Consider the following 22,061-nt stretch of genomic DNA (forward strand, 5'->3'; position numbering starts at 1 on the left):
GGACAAAAGCTGCAAGTTTTGTGGATTTTTCAATTTTCCCTTCCTGGGAGCTAATGAACAGTAAATCCAGACACATTCCAGTGCTTCCTTTAGCCATCATCTGTGCCTCAGCATTGCAGCACAGACATGATAAACTATGTCAAATGAGCTGCATTCCCAGGGACATGGCACACCAAATAGTAGATGAATTTATTGTAGTAGGAGTAGCAGGTCAAAAATAGCAGTTAACAGTTGTGCTCCTCAAGAACACCCCCACCTCACCTCCAAAGAAATTAATCACAGTCCCCACTAGTGCTTTTTATTGCAGCGGTGGCTACAGTGTCCTATGATTTAGAATGTGCATGTGACTAAAGCATAGTTTAATCAGGTTTTCTCACTATGAAAAAATAAGAGTAAGGAGTAAGAAGACTGAAAAATACAGTAAAGAGACTGAAACATAGTACTAAACTGTTCTGGAGAACCATAGGAGGAACTATATGACCTATTCAAGTATAAATACCAGTACTAGAAGAAATAAGTGAGATGTGAGATTTTATTTTTTCTTAATTTACACTGTTACAGCACCTAAGGGCCTCAGTTCCTCTATGTCTCAGGACTTTGAACAGGAGCTGATGTTTTAAAAGAATATGAAATACTGATCATGCTGCCAGTGAGCATGATTTGTGTTATTTAATTCCAATATTGCGCCTCCTTAAATTAGGCGCTCTCTGTAGATAATTTTCATACATTCAGTTACGGAGACATCTTGGGATTTAAAGTGCTTGTAATTTTCCTGAATCCAGCTTCCTGTGAGAACAGCTTTCTTGGCATTGCCCCGAGCCTGGCAGCAGCTCAGAGTTGCAATCCCCACTGTGTAAATGGCATCCTGGGGCGGTTTGTTCTGCGCGGTTATGTCCATACGCCTTTCCCCAGCGTGCAGGAAATCTCAGCAGAGAAAAGGGAATGGTTTCCACTGCAGCAGAATCATAGTTGTGGTTCCCACAGCGGTGGGAGCTGGCCCTGCATAACTGCACACAGTGACTGCGGACACGGAGAGATGGAATGGGAACGGCGCTGCTCAAGTTCAGATTTTAATATTTTTGAAATGCAGCTGAAAACTGAAATGGGTTTCTCACTCTGTTGAAAGAATGATAGGACTTCTAGGACTGAAATGACTAAAATTCAGCATAAGGAATGGCACAGTTGTAAGCCAGGTTGTCGATGTTGACATTTACACTGTTCATTGCTTTAGATGTGTGTTCTCTAAGGAAATGGGCTGGATTATCAGCTGGTATAAGTTGTTCTAAACATCTTCCTTAGGCATTTCAAAATACTTTAAGCAAGCTAGTTCATTTTTAGGTGTCACAGCCTGAAAAATATATTTCTCCAATGGAAATTTCTAGCGAAAATATGTAGTCAGGCAGCTTCTTTCTCCATCTTTCCAGCTTATCTGAATCCTGAGGACATCTTACTTTTCTATCTGCATAGGAAGCAAGTCTATGTCAAAAACTATTTAAATAACTGCCTGAAATCCAGATTTATGCTGACAGCCTGTGCGTCTTGCTTGGTATGATGTGATTGGAAATTGTTATGCTTAAGTAACACAGGTTATGATAAGACAAGGACTCTACTGACTAAAAGCACTGCTAGTAGATACCTAAAGCACCTGCTCATTTTCATGTGAAAGTGTGCAACCCCTGAGGTTTCTGAATGTTGCAATTTTTATTAAATATTTGCAAATGTCAGCCCCATCACATCAAGGAATATTAGATAAAATTCAATGCAATAGAAAGCATTTTGTTTACAGGACATTCTTAGTCATATGGGATATTAAATCCACTCTGTATTTTTCTTCTTAACACCTGTACAAACAGAAGCCCTAAAATCCAGAAAGGTCTTGTGCCATCAAGGCACTGGGAATGTATTGCCTTTTCCATTGTAAAACAGGGTTTATCCTGCTGCTGCAGTCTCATTTGGGGTTTCTAAGGGATTGCTGTGTCCCTCCTCATGCAGCACTTGTCCTGTGTGCTCTCTGTGAGCTGAGATTCTCCAGGCTGGGAGCACATTGAGCACCTTAAATTAGCACATGGGCCTGTCGCAGCCCAGTATTCCCGCTATGTACCAAGAGGATTTTGTTTGCTGGTTTTCAGTTGCATGCTTTGGAAGGGTAACTAAACTCTCCTGAAACTGTACGTTCAAAAGGGGATTTTTGGGGGGCTTATTTGGCTTTCTATGCCTCTAGCATAGCTTTTATATATAAATCTCCCAATAAACTTGCTTGATGTAAAACGTGTATAGTACAGACACATCTTTTGAGGTGTAGGAAATAGAAAAGCAGATTTTTTTTAAGTTGAAAGGCAGTTTGTAAAATTTTAAAGTATCAAAACCAGAATAAGATAGCAGAAATCACACAACTGGAATGAAGAACCAGACTGTTGTATCAGCAAAAGAAAAACATTAGGTTAATCTGTATTAACAGATGTAGCATTCTGAAAGAATACAGAGCTTTGAAAACAGCTTTCACTAGGGGGTGGGACATTTTACTTTTATGTAGAGCTTTTGTTCATTTAGAATTGTTTACTCCAGCAAGCAACCCTGTGCTCTTTGTTTGACTGATTTTTCCCATTTGGCAGACCCTTTGCAATCACATGGATAACATTCTTCTTTCCACTGAGACATAGAAAAGCTATTCTTTATTGACCTTGCTTGTTGTCCTAAATGACAAAAATATATTTATATGCTAGGTGAAATGTATGACTTCATCACTGACTTTTAATTGAAAATTCTTCAAAGCAGGAACCTCAAAGAGTTGCTTTCATTTTTTTTTTAACAATCCAGTGACTTCTTACTAGCAAAAAGCTCTGCCCTCAGCTACACATGCACAACTCCCACAGTTGGCACAGAGAACTGCGTGCAAGCATCTCAGTGCTGAAGCTGTATCAAAACATGAAAAAAGAAAAAGCCATACAGAGAAAAAATACTCTTTTGGGGTTGGGCAGGGGATTTTTATTTATTTATTGACCAACAGAGTATTTGCTGTGGAAGTATGGATGCTTTCTTTTTCGTTTCTGTGCCTGTTAATTTTTTTTTTTTGTATGGTTGCAGTGCGAAGCAAATCAGAAGAGCTGGACGAACGTACCCCAAATCCTTCAACATAGCATTTTTAGTTTCCTCACTAAAATTGCAAAGCACAGAGTTCATGGACTTTGTGATACTGATTTAGAAGCACTTTTAGCATTAAAGTTTTACATGTGAGGTATTGTAAAGCAAAGGCTGGTTATGTAAGGACCCAGCAGGCCAAGACAAAATTCAGTCTTAGTCTAAGTGAGCACAATTCTGTTAGAACAGACGAAATGGTGCACATCTAGCCAAAAATGTTGAATCTGTGTTTATCTGTGTTCCTGAATGCTCACTTAAAACCTCTTCTGACAGGAACAAGAGTGGATGAAATTAAATGTCATTCTACCCACGTGTAGGCAAGTGTTAAATCTTCATTTATCATAAAGTGGACTTCTCTGACCCCTGCAGAGCTGTGACAATTTACACAAATCCAGGCTCTGTTCAGAACGGTCTAAGCTGCAGGAACGCTGTGCCCCTGCAATTCCAATGGAAGGCAATGAGAGCCGGGGTTGCTCTGCATTTCTGCAGGGGAGAAAAGTCAAAGGCCCTTTTGTGAGCACTTAGCACATGTGCTGAGAAAGTGTAGAATTAAGATCCCACTGTCAGCATTTTCAGCAGTCTTATGCAGGCTACTTACTTATATCAGGTCCAAGCACAGTAAAAATCAGATTGGGCCCCCTGCTAAGGAACCCTTATTATTTTTTAACTTAGCCCTGTCAAGCACAGTCCATTTCACAATTAGAGAAGATAGCAGCAGAACTACAAATAATTCCACGTTAGTTAAAGGGGTAGTTGTTTTGACTGAACACCTAATAAAACACGGGTGGTCTCTAGAACTTGGTTCTACATGGATTTCTCCCATCGCTTGCACAGACTTTGTCTTTACTGTTCCACCAGTACCCACCCCTTGGGTTTTTTCCCAGTTGGTGATGATGGTTCTTATACCACACCTGGAAAATCAAACTATTTGAAGAAAAAAAACTCTCATCCTGCACTCTTCAAGCCCAGCTGTATTCTCTTGTCCCTTCCTGTTCACGAGCATGAGCAATTGAACCAGAACAGGAAAACTGCTGAGCCAACACAGGGGAAAAAGAAAAATCCCTTTTGTGTTAAGAGTTTGGCTGCTGAGCTCCTTGACTGGCTCACCGTGGGTTTGATAGGTGCCAGAACTAAGGGTAAGTGTGGGAATGTGGCCAAAGGTGGAGGAATGTGGTTTAGGAGCCCTTTCCTTCAGTTTAACTTTGCTTATATTGAGGAACTGCACCAAGGGGCAATTCTGTCTGTAGCACTGCTCGCTGCAATGGAAAAAAATCTGTGTGGATTTTAAAACCAAGTGGACGCAAACGTTGTAAGTAAATAGTAAAGCCTTTATTCTCATTAAGAACAGCATTTTGAAAATAAAACATTTGCCCATGCTTTACAACCTTTGTAGTTTTGTATACTTATGTACAGTCATCATGGTACACATTGATTGTCTTGAAAATCTTTTAAAGATGTACTTAATAAGATACCAGTATGCAACAATCAGCGGAAAAAAGGGTACGTTATAAAACACACGTTAATACATTTAATAAATATATATTATCTATCAAAAATGAGCTTTAGCTCTCATCAATTAATAAAAAGCACCTGCTTTGTAATCCTGTAAGTTGGTAGACTAATCCAATTGTTTTATTATAAAAGCTACAATGCTCCCTTTTGTATGGCCTTTGGTTAGACCCAAGGCATCGAGCTCAAACAAAGCCAAGCAAGATGCCTGTGTTTAGACTAAAAGCAGAAATAGCTATTTGTATAGAATTTCATGTACCTTGTTTATAGAAACAGCTGGATGTATTGAGAGTGTTCTTCTGAAAATGCTACATATTTTCTGGCAAGTGTCAAACACCCTCAACCCATCTGAAAGCGGGACAGGATCTGTATGACCTTGAACTCTTCCTGTCATTGATCAAAAGCCCAACATTATAAATCATATTTTGGTAATAGATGCTTTTGTCAGATGCTTTGTGATTTCATTTTTCTGCATGGAAACACCATGAGCACATAACCATGAAGGGACAACATAGTAGCTTTTATAGTATAAAAGCTAATTATAATTAGGAGAACCGCGAAAGGCTTGTGCTTACTTACTTATTCATGTTGTTCACAGATACTCTACATTCTAGAAAACTTTCAAAAAAGGCAAAAGTAAACACTGTAACAAAAATATAAGTTAACATAAAGGTGCCTTTCTTCAATTTGAGTTTTATTTTGGGGTGTTTTACAACACAGACTAGTGACTTACAAAAAAAAAAGTTTCTCATTATTAATTGTATAAAGTTGGAAAATAAAGACCCTCCTAAATCTATTGCCACACTTTCACCACCACACATGAAACCCAATCCTGCTAATTTTTAATTCAGTGAATAGTCCACGTGACTAACTTAGTGAGACTAGTCACATGAATAGCAGTTGGTAAAATCTGGCCTTATCTTGGCATAAGCCCTGAAATTACAAACAACTTCATCAGAAGCAGGATCGGGAACTCTATTTATCAATTCAGTCACAACTAGAAGAAGAAATAGGGAGTTTCTTAAGATAACTATGTCTTGTATAGCTTTCGTCAAAGGTCTGTAAAATGTGACTTACAATTCATAAGTCTTGGTTGTAGCATGATAAACTTTTTAAAAGAAAGCTGTCCTACCATTTATGCCATGGTCATCTTATATGTTTTTATGATAAGAGTTTTATGAGGGATTTTTTAAAACTGATTTTTAAAAGCAAAATTCTGCAGGCAAGTGATGGTATTAGTGTTTTTATTGTTCCTAATTACGTGTCTTCCGGGTGGCTACTATTATCTTAAATATTTATCTTATTTGATCAAAGCTCTGCTCATAACAAGCAAAATGTATTTCTAAGTCACTGGATAGCATGCAATATCCACCCCTACCCTACTTGGTTACTAAGGCCATCTAGTTACATACGAAATGAAATAAAGGATCCCTAAAACAAGCACATGCTTCCTTTGCCTCGAGAAGGGGAGGGCAGGGGGGAGCTGACATATTCCTTCACTCATGCATGACAGAAAAACATTGCTTCTGGAGGAGAAGGGCTTTGAAATAAAACCCCATAAGATGATCATGGCAAGAATGGCAATATATATTTTTCCATATCTATATACATATATCTGTGTGCAACACTTAGGGACTGGTCTTGCAGCCTCTGTACCTGTATGTAGACCTACTGGTGTCGATGGGACTACTGGTGGGAGTACAAGTCTGCAGGACTAGGTTCCTAATTCAGTAGAAATGGAGGTACATGAGGAATCAGGAAGACTCTTGAAAAATAAAAAGCTTGTCTTTCTTCTGTAGTATACAGCAAGTAACTTCTCTCTGTGAAGCTACTAAGCTATTCAGTTATTTGTACATTTTTTTTTTTTTTTAGTTTGAAAATATATATTTTTATTACAGCATATGCAAAGTTTAATTGTTATATGTTTCCTATACCTTCAAGTAAAAACAATTAGCTTTTAGTATTGAGGAAAGCTAAGATTAACATTGGCCAAACAGTGAGGATACAGTGATATTTTCAATGTCCGATATGTAGTAAATGTTAAAGAAAGGAATGATTGCTTGAACACAATGAAAAACCATGGCACAACAAATGGGCAATGGGAGCCATTTAAATAACCTGGAGAAACAAATATGAAGAGCTTTGAAACGTCTGCCTTATATCAACTCAAGAAAATGGATGAGGAGGGGAGGAGTAGGGAAGAAACCACCTTAAATAAACAAAAACAACAACAAACCACCTCCAGCACAGAGATTCTACTCTCTAGGCACTAAAATGCACAACCACATTTAAATGCACAAACAACTGCAGTCGAGGGGACCGGACTGCTCGTCCGACCAGGGGCTCAGGGGGTCTCACCCTCTCTGCTGCCCAGTGCCCCTCCCAAGGGTCAGCGCTGCCCAGCCGCCCCCGGCTCCTGCCTGACCCCCAGCCCAGCCCAGCCGGCTCAGGAGCACCTTCCTTCCCTCCACCAGCACCAACTGCTGCTGCCAACGCCAGCCACGTCCTCTCCCGGCCGAGCCCTTGCACAAATCCATCCCTCCAAGGAATGGCTTCGCCTGCGGGAGCCGTGAGCGCGGGCTCTGCTCACACCCGGGCTTGGGGCAGGGTACCAGGGACTCCATCCCTCGAGGTCGAGGAGAGCTGGACCTACGCTCCTCCTCTCTGCCCCGAGAAGCTCCATAACGCACGTGAAACATGCACAGACCTTTCATCCCTCCAGAACTGCACCTCCTAGGCCAGCTTTTGAAGAGCAGAGTATCAGCCTACAGAGCAAATGGACCGAGTTGCCACAGAGTGACGATGTCTGACTACGCACGATGCTGCGTGACTGTACAGCACAGCTAGGGAAGGAGCAAACAAGGGGCTTCTCATGATGTTGGAAATGACAGGAAAAGGAGCAAAATGGAAAGAAATCCTGCGTGTTTTCACACTGTAGTGGCAATCTCTTGTGGCAACATGAATTATGTTTAGGTGAGAGGAGGGTATTTTGCAAGCAACTGGCAACCACCAAAACCAGGCTTGCCTGGCACACAGGTTACAGACAGGAGAATATCTTACACTTCAGAATACAATATCCCCTCTGCCAATTTAAGGTGTGCCTGCTTCTGTTTTAAATTAGATTCGGCTTCAGTTTTACAATTTTGTTCTTGCAATTCTCCATTCAATGGTGTTCACATTTAGGCAAAATCCTCTGGAGGATTTAGAAAGATCCTGGATGTTTTGTTGCTTTGTTCTGGTACTGTTATGGATTCCTTCCCTCAAAGACACACTGCCAGGGAACAACATCTGCAACAAGGATTCTTATTCTCTACAGCCTACAGCCTTTCACCAGAGGTGTCGTCCAGTGTAACTTGGCGGAGCAGTTGGTATCTGGAAATAAGGATAATAAACCTGTAACTGAGAGATCTAGACTGTTCAAAAATCAGTGTTATCACACTACATGTACATGACAGCTTTCCAGATGGTAGTTCCAGAGCAGAGTGATACAAAGAAACTCATCTTTCACCCATACAGTGCATTTATCTCTCTGTAAAACCATGACTATACATACGCATGAGCTTTGCATCCAACTTGGAATAAAGCAAAACAAACAAAAAACCAAATTCTCAAGTTTCTCATCCTTTAACTGCCTTCTCCCTGAACTGCACATTTTGATATCGGGAAACAGGCAGAGATGAATTAAAGCATCAGAAGGATGCAATCTATTACTGACAGCAAAGCCAAACCTTTTCATTTTACTCAAGTTGACATGTTTCACACAGTCTTACCCGTGCAGGAGAATTCTTGTATCTAATCCCTACTGTTCACTAAAATCAGCCAAAACTTGACTTATAAACAAAACCAGACCTGCAATCAGTTCATGTTACTTGGTTTTAAATGTAGAGGTTGAGTTATGGAATCAGCTCATGATTCAAAAGAAACAAAACCCATCTCACATGAGTACAAACCGGCTCATGAGTAGATTTTTAAGAAGCATGTAGATATGCATGAAAAATGTGGGGATGAAAATTCTTCTTTTTCAACAGCATGCCTGCTATATGAAGTGTCTTAAGTGAAAATTAGACATAATGTGAAAAACATTTGTAATGTCTGTTTGGCATCACTAAACCAATCTTACAACAACTAGGCTGCAAAATTACAAGTCTATCAAGGAATGACATGCCAAACCATTGTCTAAGGAAGAAAAATTGATGCTAATAACATTAAAATATTCTATATTCCTCTTTTATGAATCCCTTTTCAAAATATGTACAAATCTGTAAGTTACAAAGAATTACATGTATTTTACAAGGAAATGGAATATATGTGAGAGACCACTGTTATCTGCAACAATTATTTAAAGTAATGTCCTGCCTGAAAACATCTGTGTGACTCACACCATTTTGAAAAAAAATCAGGTTAGAAATGGTGTCACTTAATAGTTATGCTAAATACCTTAAAATAAATTTAATTTGAAAGGGCCATTGAATATGTTGTCTCACAAAAAAAAAACTTGGTTCACTGAAGCTGCACTGGAAAATGTGAATAGCCAAGTAAAAAAAAGCAAAATACTTGTTAATTACATATTTTCTAGAGGGAAGGGAAGCATTACATGCATACTCGCTGCCTTAAATTTTCATTTATAGCTTTCCCCCTGCTGTGAATAAGCTAAAGCAGGTTTTTCAATTAGTAATGGTTGTATATATCAGTACATTTCAAACATTTCTTAAGTCATCACATTTTGATACTTACAGTCCCACCATTTAGCACAACTGCCATCTCAGTTGGCTGATAAACATTGCTTCTAAAAGGAGCACTAGGTCGGCTTCCCAAACTGCCGTTTCGAAATCCTGCCGTTCTTAGCGCTGTGTTTGGAAAAGAGAGATCACCCTTAGAACACAATTAAAGCTGTGCAATCAGACTGTCTTCCTTCCACTTTAGTTACTGGGAACTTTGCCACTGATCTAACTTCCACGTTGCTTTGGAACAGCTGTTTCTCTTACACGTTGGGAATGGATCTCAGAAGAATCAGATTTACGTTAAATGAACTCTTTGCTAGGGAGGGGGAAAAAGGAACCACATTTTTGAAGCTTGCTTAATCTCATTTCAGTGGGAGCTCAATGTCTTTAGTCACCAAACATGTGATGAATCTTGGACAATATGCTTTGCAAAGTGCTCCCTGTGTTGGTCTGGGGACTGTGGGGTTAAGTAAAATGTGTTACATTTTGCTTTCTATCAAACTCAGCAGACAGGGATCCAAAGCCTTGCTCAAGCCAGTAAGCAATGCTCACAGCCCCCTGAGCATTACTTCAGCATGACTAGCATATAAGGATTTTCCAGATGTTTCAGATTATATTTACTCTGAGAAACGAGAAAGATGGAGTAAATATTGCTTTCGAATAGCTTAAACATGGCAAATCACTGAAGCCAAAGAGAAGACACTGACTGTCCTTTTGGATGTTTACACCAGGAATAAATCAGTCTTCCCATTAATTTTAGTACAAGTTTGGGTTCAAGATGTAAATTCTGCATGAGATATGCATAGTGAGGGATATGCTGCTCTCTCTAAAGCAGTTTGGGATTGGCACATACAAACTCCCTCTTTAATTTCGAGGGTAAATAATGACTTCACTGAACTCAGACGTGGCCAGGGAACAGAGCTCATTTATCCACACGCCGTGCATGGTCACAACGGGCAGTACTCATCTGTCAGCTGCTAAACAGAAACATGCCCAGTTCAGACACCTGGGGCAAGAACTGCTCTTAGATTTAATTCAAATTACAATTCTACAGTCTCTGCCTGAAATCGTGAATGAGCTGAAGTTTATGAGAATTTCAGCAGAGACTTTAATGAAGCCAGGATTTATCTCCAATGTAGCTGCTCTGTGTAGAAGAAGATTTAAATGGATCCTACTGCCATATGCTGTCCTCTATCCACTGCTACTCCTCCCTTTGGGAGTTGTGCACCAAGATGAAGAACAGTATTGATTTAGCATGGAAATTTAGAAATTTCACCCTCCAAGTGCTCAGCTGTTGACTTCAGATACATATAGACCTTCACTTGCTCTCTATCTGAAAATTACATATTTTTGTAGAACACTGGGAGAAAAAATTATGAAAATGCCTAAACTGGAACGAAGTATTTATTATTAGATATTTAACCATCTCAAGGTCAGTAACTTTTTTTTTGCTATTTGACTGGTTCTTGTGCGATAAACACACATGATTTAGCACTGGTATTTGCTAGTACACACTTTATCATGTACACCATCATTAAAATATTTATACAGAATATTTACACAAAATATACACAGTCATTTCAAAGCTATCTTAAAGAGCCAGTAAATTCAATTTCATATTGCTAAATTTTCTTTCCCTATTTTCTTTCCCTATTTTCTTTCCCTATCTTTTCCTATAGCAAACAGCTATGGTTTTTTCGACATCAGAATCTGACAAAGCTGTAGACTCATTTTGGATTTTTTTCTCATACCGATTTTACCATTTTTCCTTGTACTTTTTACGTTACTAGTAAATAAATCTACTCCCATTGGGTATGTATAGGTAAAAAGCAGCACTGAAGATATTTGAGCAAATGTATCAAAGCATCTTTTTAACACATTTTACATTTTGTTCACTTTGGTTTTAGACATTGGCTGTGATGGCAACTGGTAGTGCTAGAAGTTATTAAATTAAATTTAATTATACCAGAGCTGCTTGGGCTTGGGTTTCCTGACAGCATTCTGCATTTCATATCCAGATTTCTCTTGTTCAAGGGAAATTCTCTCAGCCTACAGAGGTTGCCCTACTAGTGTGCACTGCACTTCCAGAGAGAATTGAGAATTCCATCAACTCCTCTTTGTCCAGGCTTTCTAAATACTTTAATATAATTTTAGAAGGCACACCTATGAAAAGAACTCTTCTAAAGAGAGATATTTCAACCTATCAAATAAATATTAAAATCCCAGATTAGTACACTGTTTAAATGATGTTTAAGTTACTGACTTTAAAACAGCTTTGCTTTATTAATTCTTAATGTTTCTGGAATAGAGCAGCTCGTGTTGCAATGCATAACTTGAAGCTACATTTTCACTAAGAAAGAAGGAATTGAGGAGGACATATGCTTGTTTGAACCTGAATGCTGTTCAGATTCTTAAAATGCTGCTTAAAATCTTAAAAAAGAGAAAAGTTATGAAATTGTTTTATACAAGTTTTAGTGGAAATAACGAGAATAATGGAAAATATGTTTGTCCAGCCATGTTTTCTATTTAAAGCTAACTATTTACTGGAACAAGTTTTACAGTCAGGGAACTGTTTTCTGCTTATCATGTCTTCCGAACTTTACAACTAGCAGATCTCCTATTCTTAAACATTATTCTTAAGTATGAAGGAATTGAAGAAAGTACCCTTCTGATAATTTCTAAACTCCTGATGGTGAATTCTCAAATTGAGTCTGATTAAATGGATGGAAGAAGAGAACATTCTCTACATACCTGCAGAGCCAAGTGCTCACAGACTCCAGGTGCTTTGCCACTGACAACCATCAGCATGGGGATCTGACTTAGTAACTTGGTTATTATTGCCTGTACTTACTTTAAGTCTCTGCCATGCTGCTAAGTTTTATCTCCAAACCCTGCTGTCCCAAACCAGTCCTTAAAGAACTGCCGCAAAGGAATATTTAATCTGTTTTGATGTATTAAAAATTCCTATATGCCATGGGCATAGAAATGACAGGAATTCATTATGGTATACATTAATATAGGCATCATATTTTGTATTGTACTATAATTCAGATAGATTAAAGCAGAACATAAATTGCACTATAATAGACAGTATAATGATTTTATAGCTATCATATATCTATCCATTCCACAAAAAAAACTTAATTACTGAATGATTACATCAAAAAAGAGCTTCCAGTTCTTTTTTAAAAATGCATCCATGAACGGGAATGATACAGAGTGAAAGATCCAATTTTGTTCTTAGATCTGCCTTAGCCAGAAATAGCTTCACTGAAGCCACTGCAGTTACTTTACTATGAAATTAATTTAATGCGGGATGGAGCACAGTTAAAAAAAAAAACCACCACAAAAAAAAAAAAAAAAAAAAAAGAAGAGAGTGCTTTTAACAGTCCACAGTGCAACTGCCTCTTGCTTTGGAACATTAGTAATAACAACCATTCTTTTATTCATGTGATTTTTTTGTTTGTTTTACCACTGCCCTTATGGTATCGACTCACAGAACAAACTTCCCTGCTAGAAGGAAATCTTTAAAGTTCCTGCTAAAAAACTTAGAGGAAGAAATGCCTTCCTGACCCAACATTGTGCCAAACAAAAGTGCTATTTTCCTCTGTGCCTGGTCAGTACCCAGGGAAATATCAAAGCCAGAGGAAATCAAAGATACGCAAAGATGAAAAGGAAGGTGAAGTGCCTGGACCATGTGCCCTAAGCGTTCTTTCAGGGGCTGCCAGAGCTATGTGGCAACTACTGCCTGAGATAGCAGGCCAGCATTCTTCTCAACTAGAGTGAATAAAACTCTGTGTGACTTCTAACAAAATCCTTTATCCAGGTGCGGGGCAGCACCAGACCACAACCCCCCCAAGAACACCACAGGGCTCCTGCTTCCCGCGGCTGGTCACAGAGGAATCCCTGGGATTCCTGACATGGGTTAAACGCTCAGCAAGGGTTTGGATCTCTGAAGCACCCAGTTGTTGCTGGTCCTTTCAGCAATCACTCAAAAGCATTTCCACTGCAAATTTTAATGATGTGTCACCACACATCGTTCCGCGACAAGGAAGGCAAATTACCTCGAAACCTCCATGAAACCTCAGGCATTCAAGCCTTTGGAACAAAGGCTGTCTTTGAACTGTCCATAAGCTACTTGGCATTTTTTCCCCCCACAGAGGCACAAAGGAGCACTAAATCCATTTTAATGGAAATATGATTAATAATAATTATTTTGTTGCTCAAGTGGCTGAGCAATTTGTAACACAGACCACTTTATTTTTTTTCTGAGGTTCTGGGAAAATATTTTGTATTAAATGTTGATAACTGCTAGTTACAAAAAATGTCATTTAAATTATTTAAAATAAAGGTTATTTTTTCCACAATGATTTTTTTTAAATTCTTTTGATGTTGGCTTTCCATTTGAAATTATTCAGTTTTTCAAAGAAAAATCAACATGCAGAAGAATAATTTTAACCTAACATATGTATTGTCTAAATTTTTTTTCGGACAATAAAATGTCTCCCTCACTAGAGGATATCTTAGTGAATATTGTAAAAGGGAGCAAGGTGTAGTGTGAAAATGATTGTATTTATCCTGACCTTTGTTTTCAGCACCTGAAAAATATCTCATACGGAGAGTTTCCTTGACACTACAAAAAAACATAGTCCTTTATAGCCAATTCTTACCTGCATTATGTTCATCCATTGAAAAGGCTTTATTTTCCATGTAGCTCCGAGGAAGCTGTATATCTTCCTCAAAAGCGGTTTCACGCATCCTTGGCTGTGAAGTATCAAAATAATTGGGCGTGTTCTCCTGCTGTGATGGAAGGATGGTACAGTGGACCTCTGGGATGGCATGGAAAATAACAAACACCCAACCACTGGACACCAGTGCAATAGCCAGAGTGGGATCACTCCATTTGTCTCTTCTCTGGAGCTCGGCGTTACCGAAGAGGTACATAGTCATCCAGGCTACCCAGATCAGAATGGAAAAGAAAAGGGTTATAATGAGGCACACTCCGTTTTTCTTCCATTTCTTAAACTTCCCACAGAGAGTGAAAAACGAAAATCCCATGGTAAATACCATCAGGAACATAACGTAAATGGAAGCCATGGCAAAATCCATCGGTTCGTAGCTGCAGGCCAGCTTGTTATCTCTGACGACGGTCAGGATCAGCCACTCGGTCGCGATGATGACCTGCACCAGCATCAGGCAGATGGCCACCCCAGCCAGATGCCAGCCAGATGGGCTCTTCCCGTGGCGAACGAGCCTGCGAAGTCTCCAGGCTTGAGCTAGCAAGCACGAGAAGCACAAAGCAAAGATAACTCCCCACAGAAACCTTCGGGTAGAGCACACCATCTCATCTTCTTGGATGATGAAAGCAAACGTCAGCCCAAACAGTCCCAGAGTCCCAAAGAGAAAGAGGAAGTGCATTCCCAGGGCGCTCTTCTTCTCTTTGTCCTTGATGAAGGGCAGCCTCACCAGCAAAATCAGCATCAGCAGTAAGGTGGTCAGCACGCCTGCCCCCGCGACCGCCTCCAGAACGATCCCCCAGATGGCATCCAGGTCACACAGGTAAACGTACTGAGGGAGGAGATCCAGTCCACACCCTCGAGGAGTACTGGCGTTTTCTGAAGAGCCATAGCTGATCACGAAGAGGAGGAAGAAACCAATGGCTGGGTAGGTTTTCATTTTTCTGTCTGAGACAACAAAATATTTGTTTAGCTAGGGCTGAGTTGGGAGGATTTCACAGCCACCGAAGGCCAGCTTGTTTCAGTAGCCCATGTTTACAGTTTTGCACTGGATTTGCAGCTGGCACAGCCTCCCCCCAGCCCCCTTCACTGCCCTCCCAAAAGCTGCTTTTGCCTGTGGTGCTCAGAATGCAAAATGACTCATTGCTCTGTTTGCACAGATTGAAAACATCATTTCCAAACTCTGACCCTGCAAATGGCCTAAAACACAGCCAGAAGAAATTATGTATCCCATTGCAAATATTACATTATGTGCACTACTTAGACACTTACAACCTGTTTAAATGTAATACCCCATTCAAATCAAGGTGTTTAAAACCTGTTTAAGTTTTTTTTAATGCACTGGGTGTGATGCAGGTGTAAGCTGTATCACAATTAGACAGTCCCACAGCCTTGTTCCTTTAACTGGAACAAAGGCAGAGTCAAAACCACTTTTAAAATTATTACTTTTTAAAGGATAAAGCAATCCAAGGAAAATAAACATTGTACATTCTTAAAAAAAGAAAAATCTTGTTTTCATGCTCGGTCAATAGGCAGTTATCATATTCTCTTCTTTCATCCTCTTCCAAAGCCCAGATATTAGATTGCATTTGGAAATGAGAATGGCAGTCTAGAAAAATCCCATATTCTGTGACAATGGTGCACACATGCAGTGTCATCAATCAACTAATCAAAAATGAATGCCTCATTGTGCTTCTTAGCCAGTCCAAAGCCGTTCAAAGGAAACAAATACCAAAAACCAGAGCATCACTTTCTTGGATCCAGAGAGTGGACAATGGTAAACTCTCCAGGAACACAACACATCTCACCTGAGTATCAGAACCAAAAGCCTAGACAAATCCCAACTTAGTTTTAGGAAAGAGCATGGGTTAGGTGCTTTAAAAATACACATTATGACATTTGCTTTTATTACCCAAAGCAGAGCAAAGGAGATTGTTAAAAATGTAACCTTTAACTCCCATCTGCCTCGGCCACAGCCGCCCTGTAAGGGCAGTCTGGAGTAAACACTGTGTGGAGCAGATATGAAACCTGACTCTGTTAACCTTCACTAGCAGTTAGTGCTGCAGGTTGCAGCAGGATTTTCCTCATTTGATGAGAGGAACGTTTCAGACTCCCACTTGTACTGTGTGACCATGAGGAGGAAAAGCACCACATAAGCAGGCAGTAATGTCAGTGTGAGTCACACAGCTCATGTTTAGGATGCAAAATGAAAAGCAGAGAAGCTATCAGGAGCTCTTTTGTAAGCCATACAATAGCCCTAAATGGTTACCTGTCCAAAGAGATTTTGTAGATCAGAAATGCTTTTAATGAGAACTTTTAAAACTTTAATGAGAATTGGAAATTATTTAAAGTAGCAGTGCAATGTTGCATTGAGCACAATCAGTCATAACACAAAAGCTGTTTACATAGGCTGGCTGAAGGTGTACTGTGTGTCTTAGAGCTGAGAACTATGAATTTCCTCGTGCATTACAACCCTGTGCTTTACAGTCTTGTAATGACCAAAGTTAAACCTTGAGGATCTGAATCTTCAAACCAATGTTTCACTGCGTAATGACCAATGGCCCTTTTCAGCCTCTGTCAGGAGACAGATGATGAAGCTTGCAAAGCTAATATGTTTCCTGTTAGGGGCACCAAGACAGCAAACATGCCAATATAAATGTGTGATGACTCTATGGTCTTCATTCACACAGCATACAAAACATCCCATTACAAACCTTCATCTCAGAAGGGGAAGCTGTGACAAATAATGTGATCTGGGCTTGGATCAACAGGAAATGGGTAATGGGAGATCTCTGCCAGCCCACAGAAATTAATCTTTGCACTATTGGAAGGGCTGCAATGTTCTAACGATGCAGTGACCTGCTAAGGACAAATGATTTGTTTTTCTTCCCTATCTGTAATTTACTTTACGGTGCATTGGTAGAATATACACTTGTTTATATCTGATTTGTGTAACAGGTTCTTCAATGGCTCTGTTGCAACACCCGCATTAAAAATACTGACTTTACACACAAAAAACGAATCAGTGAAATATATTCATTTTTGTATTGAATATACGCTCAATAAATCTCCTTGCCCTCTGAGTACATAATTAACTAGAAGAAAACATTCCAAAGATAGTTCTCCAATTCCTTTTATGCCCAGTCAATTCCTACTGCAACTAGTGAATTTCCTCTTTAGAGTGTTTGAAACGTCCTAAAAAGTGTGAAATGCTCAGTGCCTGCTGGCACAAAGCGGGGAAACCCACTGAGATCTACTAAGGCAACGCTCCAAACCAGTGGTACCATTTCAAAAAGTAGGAGGTCATGTGGAAAACGATTCAAAATTCATTCTAAATGTCACCCAAACTAGGAACAATAAACAGCCCTGAAGTGAGGGTCATGTTAATTTTCCAGTACCCCATCACTTACAAGTTATGATAAGCGTGGACTAAATTGCTTTCAATACTAGCTTTGTTTATTAGCTACTCTCCAAAGAGCTGGGGGGTAATGAATGAAGTGCGGGTATCCCCAGTTCTAAGCTATTTTCCAGTTTTCTGGTTACTTTATTCATGTCATGTAACCCTCATGTGATTGAGCTATTCTAGGACAGTCTGTTTCCATGGAGATTGTGCTGCATGGGTAAGCAGTCATATTGTCAGGCCATCATTTGTTTCCTCTTCCTATTTGGAAGTGTTTGGGAGGGGGAAGGGAAGGTTCATGAATTTGAGGATTTTCCCCTCCATGAAGAAGTGGTTAGTTTTGGAAAGGGGGAATTAAGAACAAAATATATTTAGAATTCAAAATACGTATTCTGAAATATAGAGGTGTTCAACTCAAGAGGAATTCTCCCAAGTTACTTCCTACTTTTGGGAAAGCTGATGGGACATAATCAGTGGTCCTCTTAGAAAGGTCCTAGACAGCCACAGTACTGACCAAGGAATCTCTAGGACTGCTGACAGTTATTCCTGGTGTGAAATAATTTCCTACCCAATGTCAGTGAGTCTCTCTGAACACTCGATCCTGCCCAGGCCAAAGCTGGCAAGCAGGGCTTCAAGTATCCAAAGGAGGAATCTTTTCCTCCTAACTGCTATCAACAAAGCAGTTTGTTTCTAACCTGTTTATGATCAATTTCTGCCTGACTGAGTAAAAACTGGCAATATTAATGATCTACCCCCTGAGACATTACCAGCCAAAAAAAACCCAAAACAAAACCCACAACAACCACTCCTCTTTTTAGTGCTGATCCTCAGCACTGAACATAGACAGTTGTAAAAACAAGGTGAAACACTGCATTACAACACAAATGTTTGGCAAGTGAATACCACAACTTTAGTTAAAACCACAAATTCAGTCATTTTAAGGGGAAACTCTGAAGTTATTTTTCCAGAAAAGTTGGTTTTGCGAGAGAAAAAAAACAAAAAAAAACAAACACAACATCATTATGGGGGTTTTATTAAAATAGCATCTTCCTCAAGCCTGTGCAGTGAGTAGGATGGCTGAGTTCTGTGCCTCTTGAGATTTTATAGTAAAATTTTACTGTGCATTCTTGCTGGCTGTTATTTAAATCAGTAACTGTGTAGCAAGAGTATTTTCTACCTCTTTATGTCTAGATTAGCTCTGACTAAAGTTATGCAACCTCACAGTAGTAACAATAGCGCTCTATTCAGCTGGCACTTCACTTCTGCCGCCAGACAACTACAGTAACACAGGAATGCCACAGAAACATTCCAGCACAGATACAGTCAGTGGCACCGATACATCCCCCTCATACTCCTGAACTGTTCACAGGGAAGAAAAGCAACTTGAGATTTTTTTTTTCCCCCCAGATTCCTCTCCCAGATTTTATTTTGGTAAAACCATTAAGGCAACATACCTGAAACCAGAGAAATCAGGAACACTTATAATCAATATTCTAATCAATAAGCCTTACACATTTTAGGCAAAAGCAGCAAACAATTAGCAGGATAGTTTCAAATCCAGTACTCAAATTTTGGCTCAAAATCTGCTCTCAATGACAGCTGTAATAACTCTGCTGTTTTCTACAGAGTGAGCTCCCCTTCATTACATTATCTAGCATAGAGTCACTGCAGAAATTGCAGACACAAAGCTGCCCCAGCAGGTACTAACTACAATTACAAGCAACTAAGCAGAAACAGAAAATCTCACAGTTGTCATCAAAAAGTTGTCATGGTTAAAAATCAATGGGGCTTTCTGTAGCTAAAGTCTTCTGACCAAAGCTTGCAAAAGGATCAAAAAGACACAGCTGTATTCACGGCTACAGAATATATATACAGAATAAATCTGTATCGTGCAAATATTTAAGGCTATTCATGGTTAGATGCATTATCTGCTCCTGTACCCGGAGTTCAAATGTTAGTCAGCTGACACAGGGAGATGCATTCAATGGCAGAGAAGAAAAACAATCTAGTAAATATAAGCCATAGTAGCACAAATAGTAACCTGCTCTTCCACACAGGCAGAAGACTGGTTCACTGTGCAGTTTCCAAAGAAAACCACCCCCACCACGAAGTGTTGTGGAGAGATGCGAGTGAGTGAGGAATTAATCACAACACAGGATCTCTGCCAGCTGCTTTTGATCAGAACTGAAGAACGAGCTCCAGGACTGATAACAGAGCAGCGACAGCCAAGCTGAGATCAGACTACTCAAGAGATTTGTGTATTTCCAGAACAGTAATTAACAGTGCAATTGTGCTTTGTAGGCAAAAATACAGCAGTGATTTCGACAGCCCCTGCATTAGATACACATCATGCTCTGTTACAGCCTCGCGGTTACAGAAGGCAAGACCCCGCTCCAAAAAGGACATGTAGATAAAGTATTGCCTTCATTTAGAAATACTCTGTGGTGCTGGATACCCCATGAAATTATCTAATTTTCTAGGAGCTCAATTCCCTTTGGTCCAGAGCCTTTGTATCACGTGTGCCTCGGTACTTCTGACCACGGTGCCTGGTGTTGGATTCACAACCGATAGCAATCAATGACAATAATCAACGTTTTTATTTTCTTTGCTAATTCTCAGACTGTTTCTATGCTAGCTTTCTAGCAGATGGGTTCTGTCAGGTTCTACCAGATTTTTCGTGATGCAGCGACACAACACCTCAGCCCTGATATTCCCCGCTGGTAAGCAAGTTAAAGAGTTACTCGGCACTAGCGCCGATCACCCAGCTGGGTGTTTGGGTTCAGCACGCAGGAAATCCTGTTAGCCTTGGAATAAACATTAGGGCAGGTGTAAACAAAGGGTTCACATAAGTGCTAAATCCACACTCTGCGTGGCTTTGCAGAGAGGTAACACAGAGACAGAGGCTTTTATTAACTAGAGAGAAAACTGCTGCGCTTCTGCACCCGGCCGGAGCCCCCGCCAGTTCCGGGACCGGACCGCGGCGACCAGGGGCCAACAAAAGGCTCTTCCCCCTCGGTCCCTTCCCTGTCACTGCCCTTGAGCTCCGCTGGGGAATGCCATGAGGCGCCGAGCTTGGTTGCAACTGCCCCGGGTACGGCCGCGGTGCGAGGCCAAGCGGCCCCTCCGTGCGGCCGGTGCGCGGGTGCCTCCGCTCCGGGCTCGCCTTAATCCGCCCGCAGCCTCCTCCTCCTGGACGATACCTATCCCGCTTCAGCCTCCGCTCTTTTGTCCCTTCGCTCATTCCTCTCTTCGGTTTCTTTTCCCAGTCTCTTCCTGCCCCGCCTGTCCCCGCTCTTCTTCCCCATCCCCTCCGAACTCCACTGCCTTCCTCCCCAGCCTTCCGCCCCGCTCCCCGCGGCGCAGCCCCCTGCTCCGAGCCTCCCCCCCGCCCCTGTCCTGCCCTATATCCCGTCTAATCCCCCCCAGGATTCCTATATCCAGCCTGTTGTCTGCTGGCGGCCACCGATAATTCTGCGGGCAGCGCAGGGCGCGGAGCCGGGTGAGCGGCTCCTCTACGTCCCCCTGGCCCGCAGCGCTACCCCGGCCCTACCCCCGGAGCCGCCCCGGGCCCGCCGCTCCCCCCGCCCGCCTCCGGCTCACCCGCTGTGTGCTGCGGCCCCGGGCGGCGGGGCAGCTCTGTCCGCCAGCCCTCCGCAAGTCACATCCCGGCTCCGGCTCCGGCGGCGCGGCGGCTCCGCGGCGGGGAGCGAGCGCAGCGCCGACCGCCCCCGCGGCGGCTCATGGAGCGCCCGGCCCCGGTGTGCGCCGTGCGGAGCGGAGCGGTGTCCGGAGCGGTGGCCGGAGCGCTGCGTTGTCCGCCGCACTCTGTGCTCGCCGCTCCGCCGCGCTCCGGCCCCGCCGTCAGCCCCCTCCCACCGCCCCGCCCCGCTCGGGCACGGCACGGCACTGCTCGGCTCGGCGGGGCAGGGCAGGGGTACCCCCCGGACAGGGACGGGGACAGGGCACCCATAGCCCTGGGGCGCTCTGGCTGCGCGGAGCTGCGCGGCTCCCAGGGGACGGGGCACGGTGAGGGCGTGGGGCACACTTACACACACGCTGCTCACACTTACACACTGCTCACACACTCACACTCACCCTCCAACACACACTACCACATCCTCACGCTCACCCACTCCCGCACCGCGCTGCGTGTGCGGCCGGGCACGTTTCGCTGTGAGCGGGGGCTGCACCGGGGGACACGGGCACGGCCGCAGCCCTACGTGCTCAGGTGACACCAGGGCAGCGCACAGCGCGGGGCGGGGGCAGCCACACGGACGGCTTTCCTGCCTGCTCCTGCCTCCAAAAATGCGTGCGAGAGCGAGGGTTGGGAACCCCCTCCCGGCCGGGCCGGCTGGGCATGCACACACCTATGGCCAGGTGTGGGACTGCAGAGGTGAGGGGGTTTCCAGCCCTCTGGCAGCGAGGGATTTTGAAAGGGGCTGGATACGTTCAAACCTTCTCCAGAAGCAGCTTCCGACCTGCCACAGCCCGACGCAACAGCTAAGCAAACGCTTGGAAGGGAAAACGTTGGGAGCACACTGTGTGCGGAGCAAGTGA

The 22,061-nt window shown here is 42.1% G+C and overlaps 2 protein-coding genes across 3 annotated transcripts in view; one reads left to right on the forward strand and one right to left on the reverse strand.

Annotated features, from left to right (window-relative positions):
• The window catches only part of IQCK (IQ motif containing K), a 37,302-nt gene extending 32,780 nt beyond the window's left edge, over positions 1 to 4,522 (forward strand). Inside the window, exon 9 of the mRNA XM_040079085.1 lies at positions 3,085 to 4,522. Within this exon, the coding sequence (XP_039935019.1) occupies positions 3,085 to 3,137 (53 nt within the window). The 3' untranslated portion in view covers positions 3,138 to 4,522. The remainder of the gene's footprint in view (positions 1 to 3,084) is intronic.
• GPRC5B (G protein-coupled receptor class C group 5 member B) lies at positions 4,446 to 21,236 on the reverse strand. 2 transcript variants are annotated; one of them, XM_040079083.2, is made up of 4 exons: positions 21,105 to 21,236; positions 14,039 to 15,052; positions 9,382 to 9,494; positions 4,446 to 8,019 (listed from the first exon to the last, which is right to left on the reverse strand). In XM_040079083.2, exons 2-4 carry the CDS (start codon positions 15,042 to 15,044, stop codon positions 7,975 to 7,977), a joined length of 1,164 nt encoding a protein of 387 aa, XP_039935017.1. In that variant the 5' UTR covers positions 15,045 to 15,052; positions 21,105 to 21,236; the 3' UTR covers positions 4,446 to 7,974. The 2 variants fall into 2 exon arrangements, with proteins under 2 accessions (XP_039935017.1, XP_039935018.1); XM_040079084.1 differs by having other exon boundaries at positions 14,039 to 15,048; positions 21,105 to 21,188.
• Positions 21,237 to 22,061: the final 825 nt, after the last annotated feature.

Source organism: Hirundo rustica, chromosome 15, assembly GCF_015227805.2.
Source record: "Hirundo rustica isolate bHirRus1 chromosome 15, bHirRus1.pri.v3, whole genome shotgun sequence".
Taxonomy (NCBI): domain Eukaryota; kingdom Metazoa; phylum Chordata; class Aves; order Passeriformes; family Hirundinidae; genus Hirundo; species Hirundo rustica.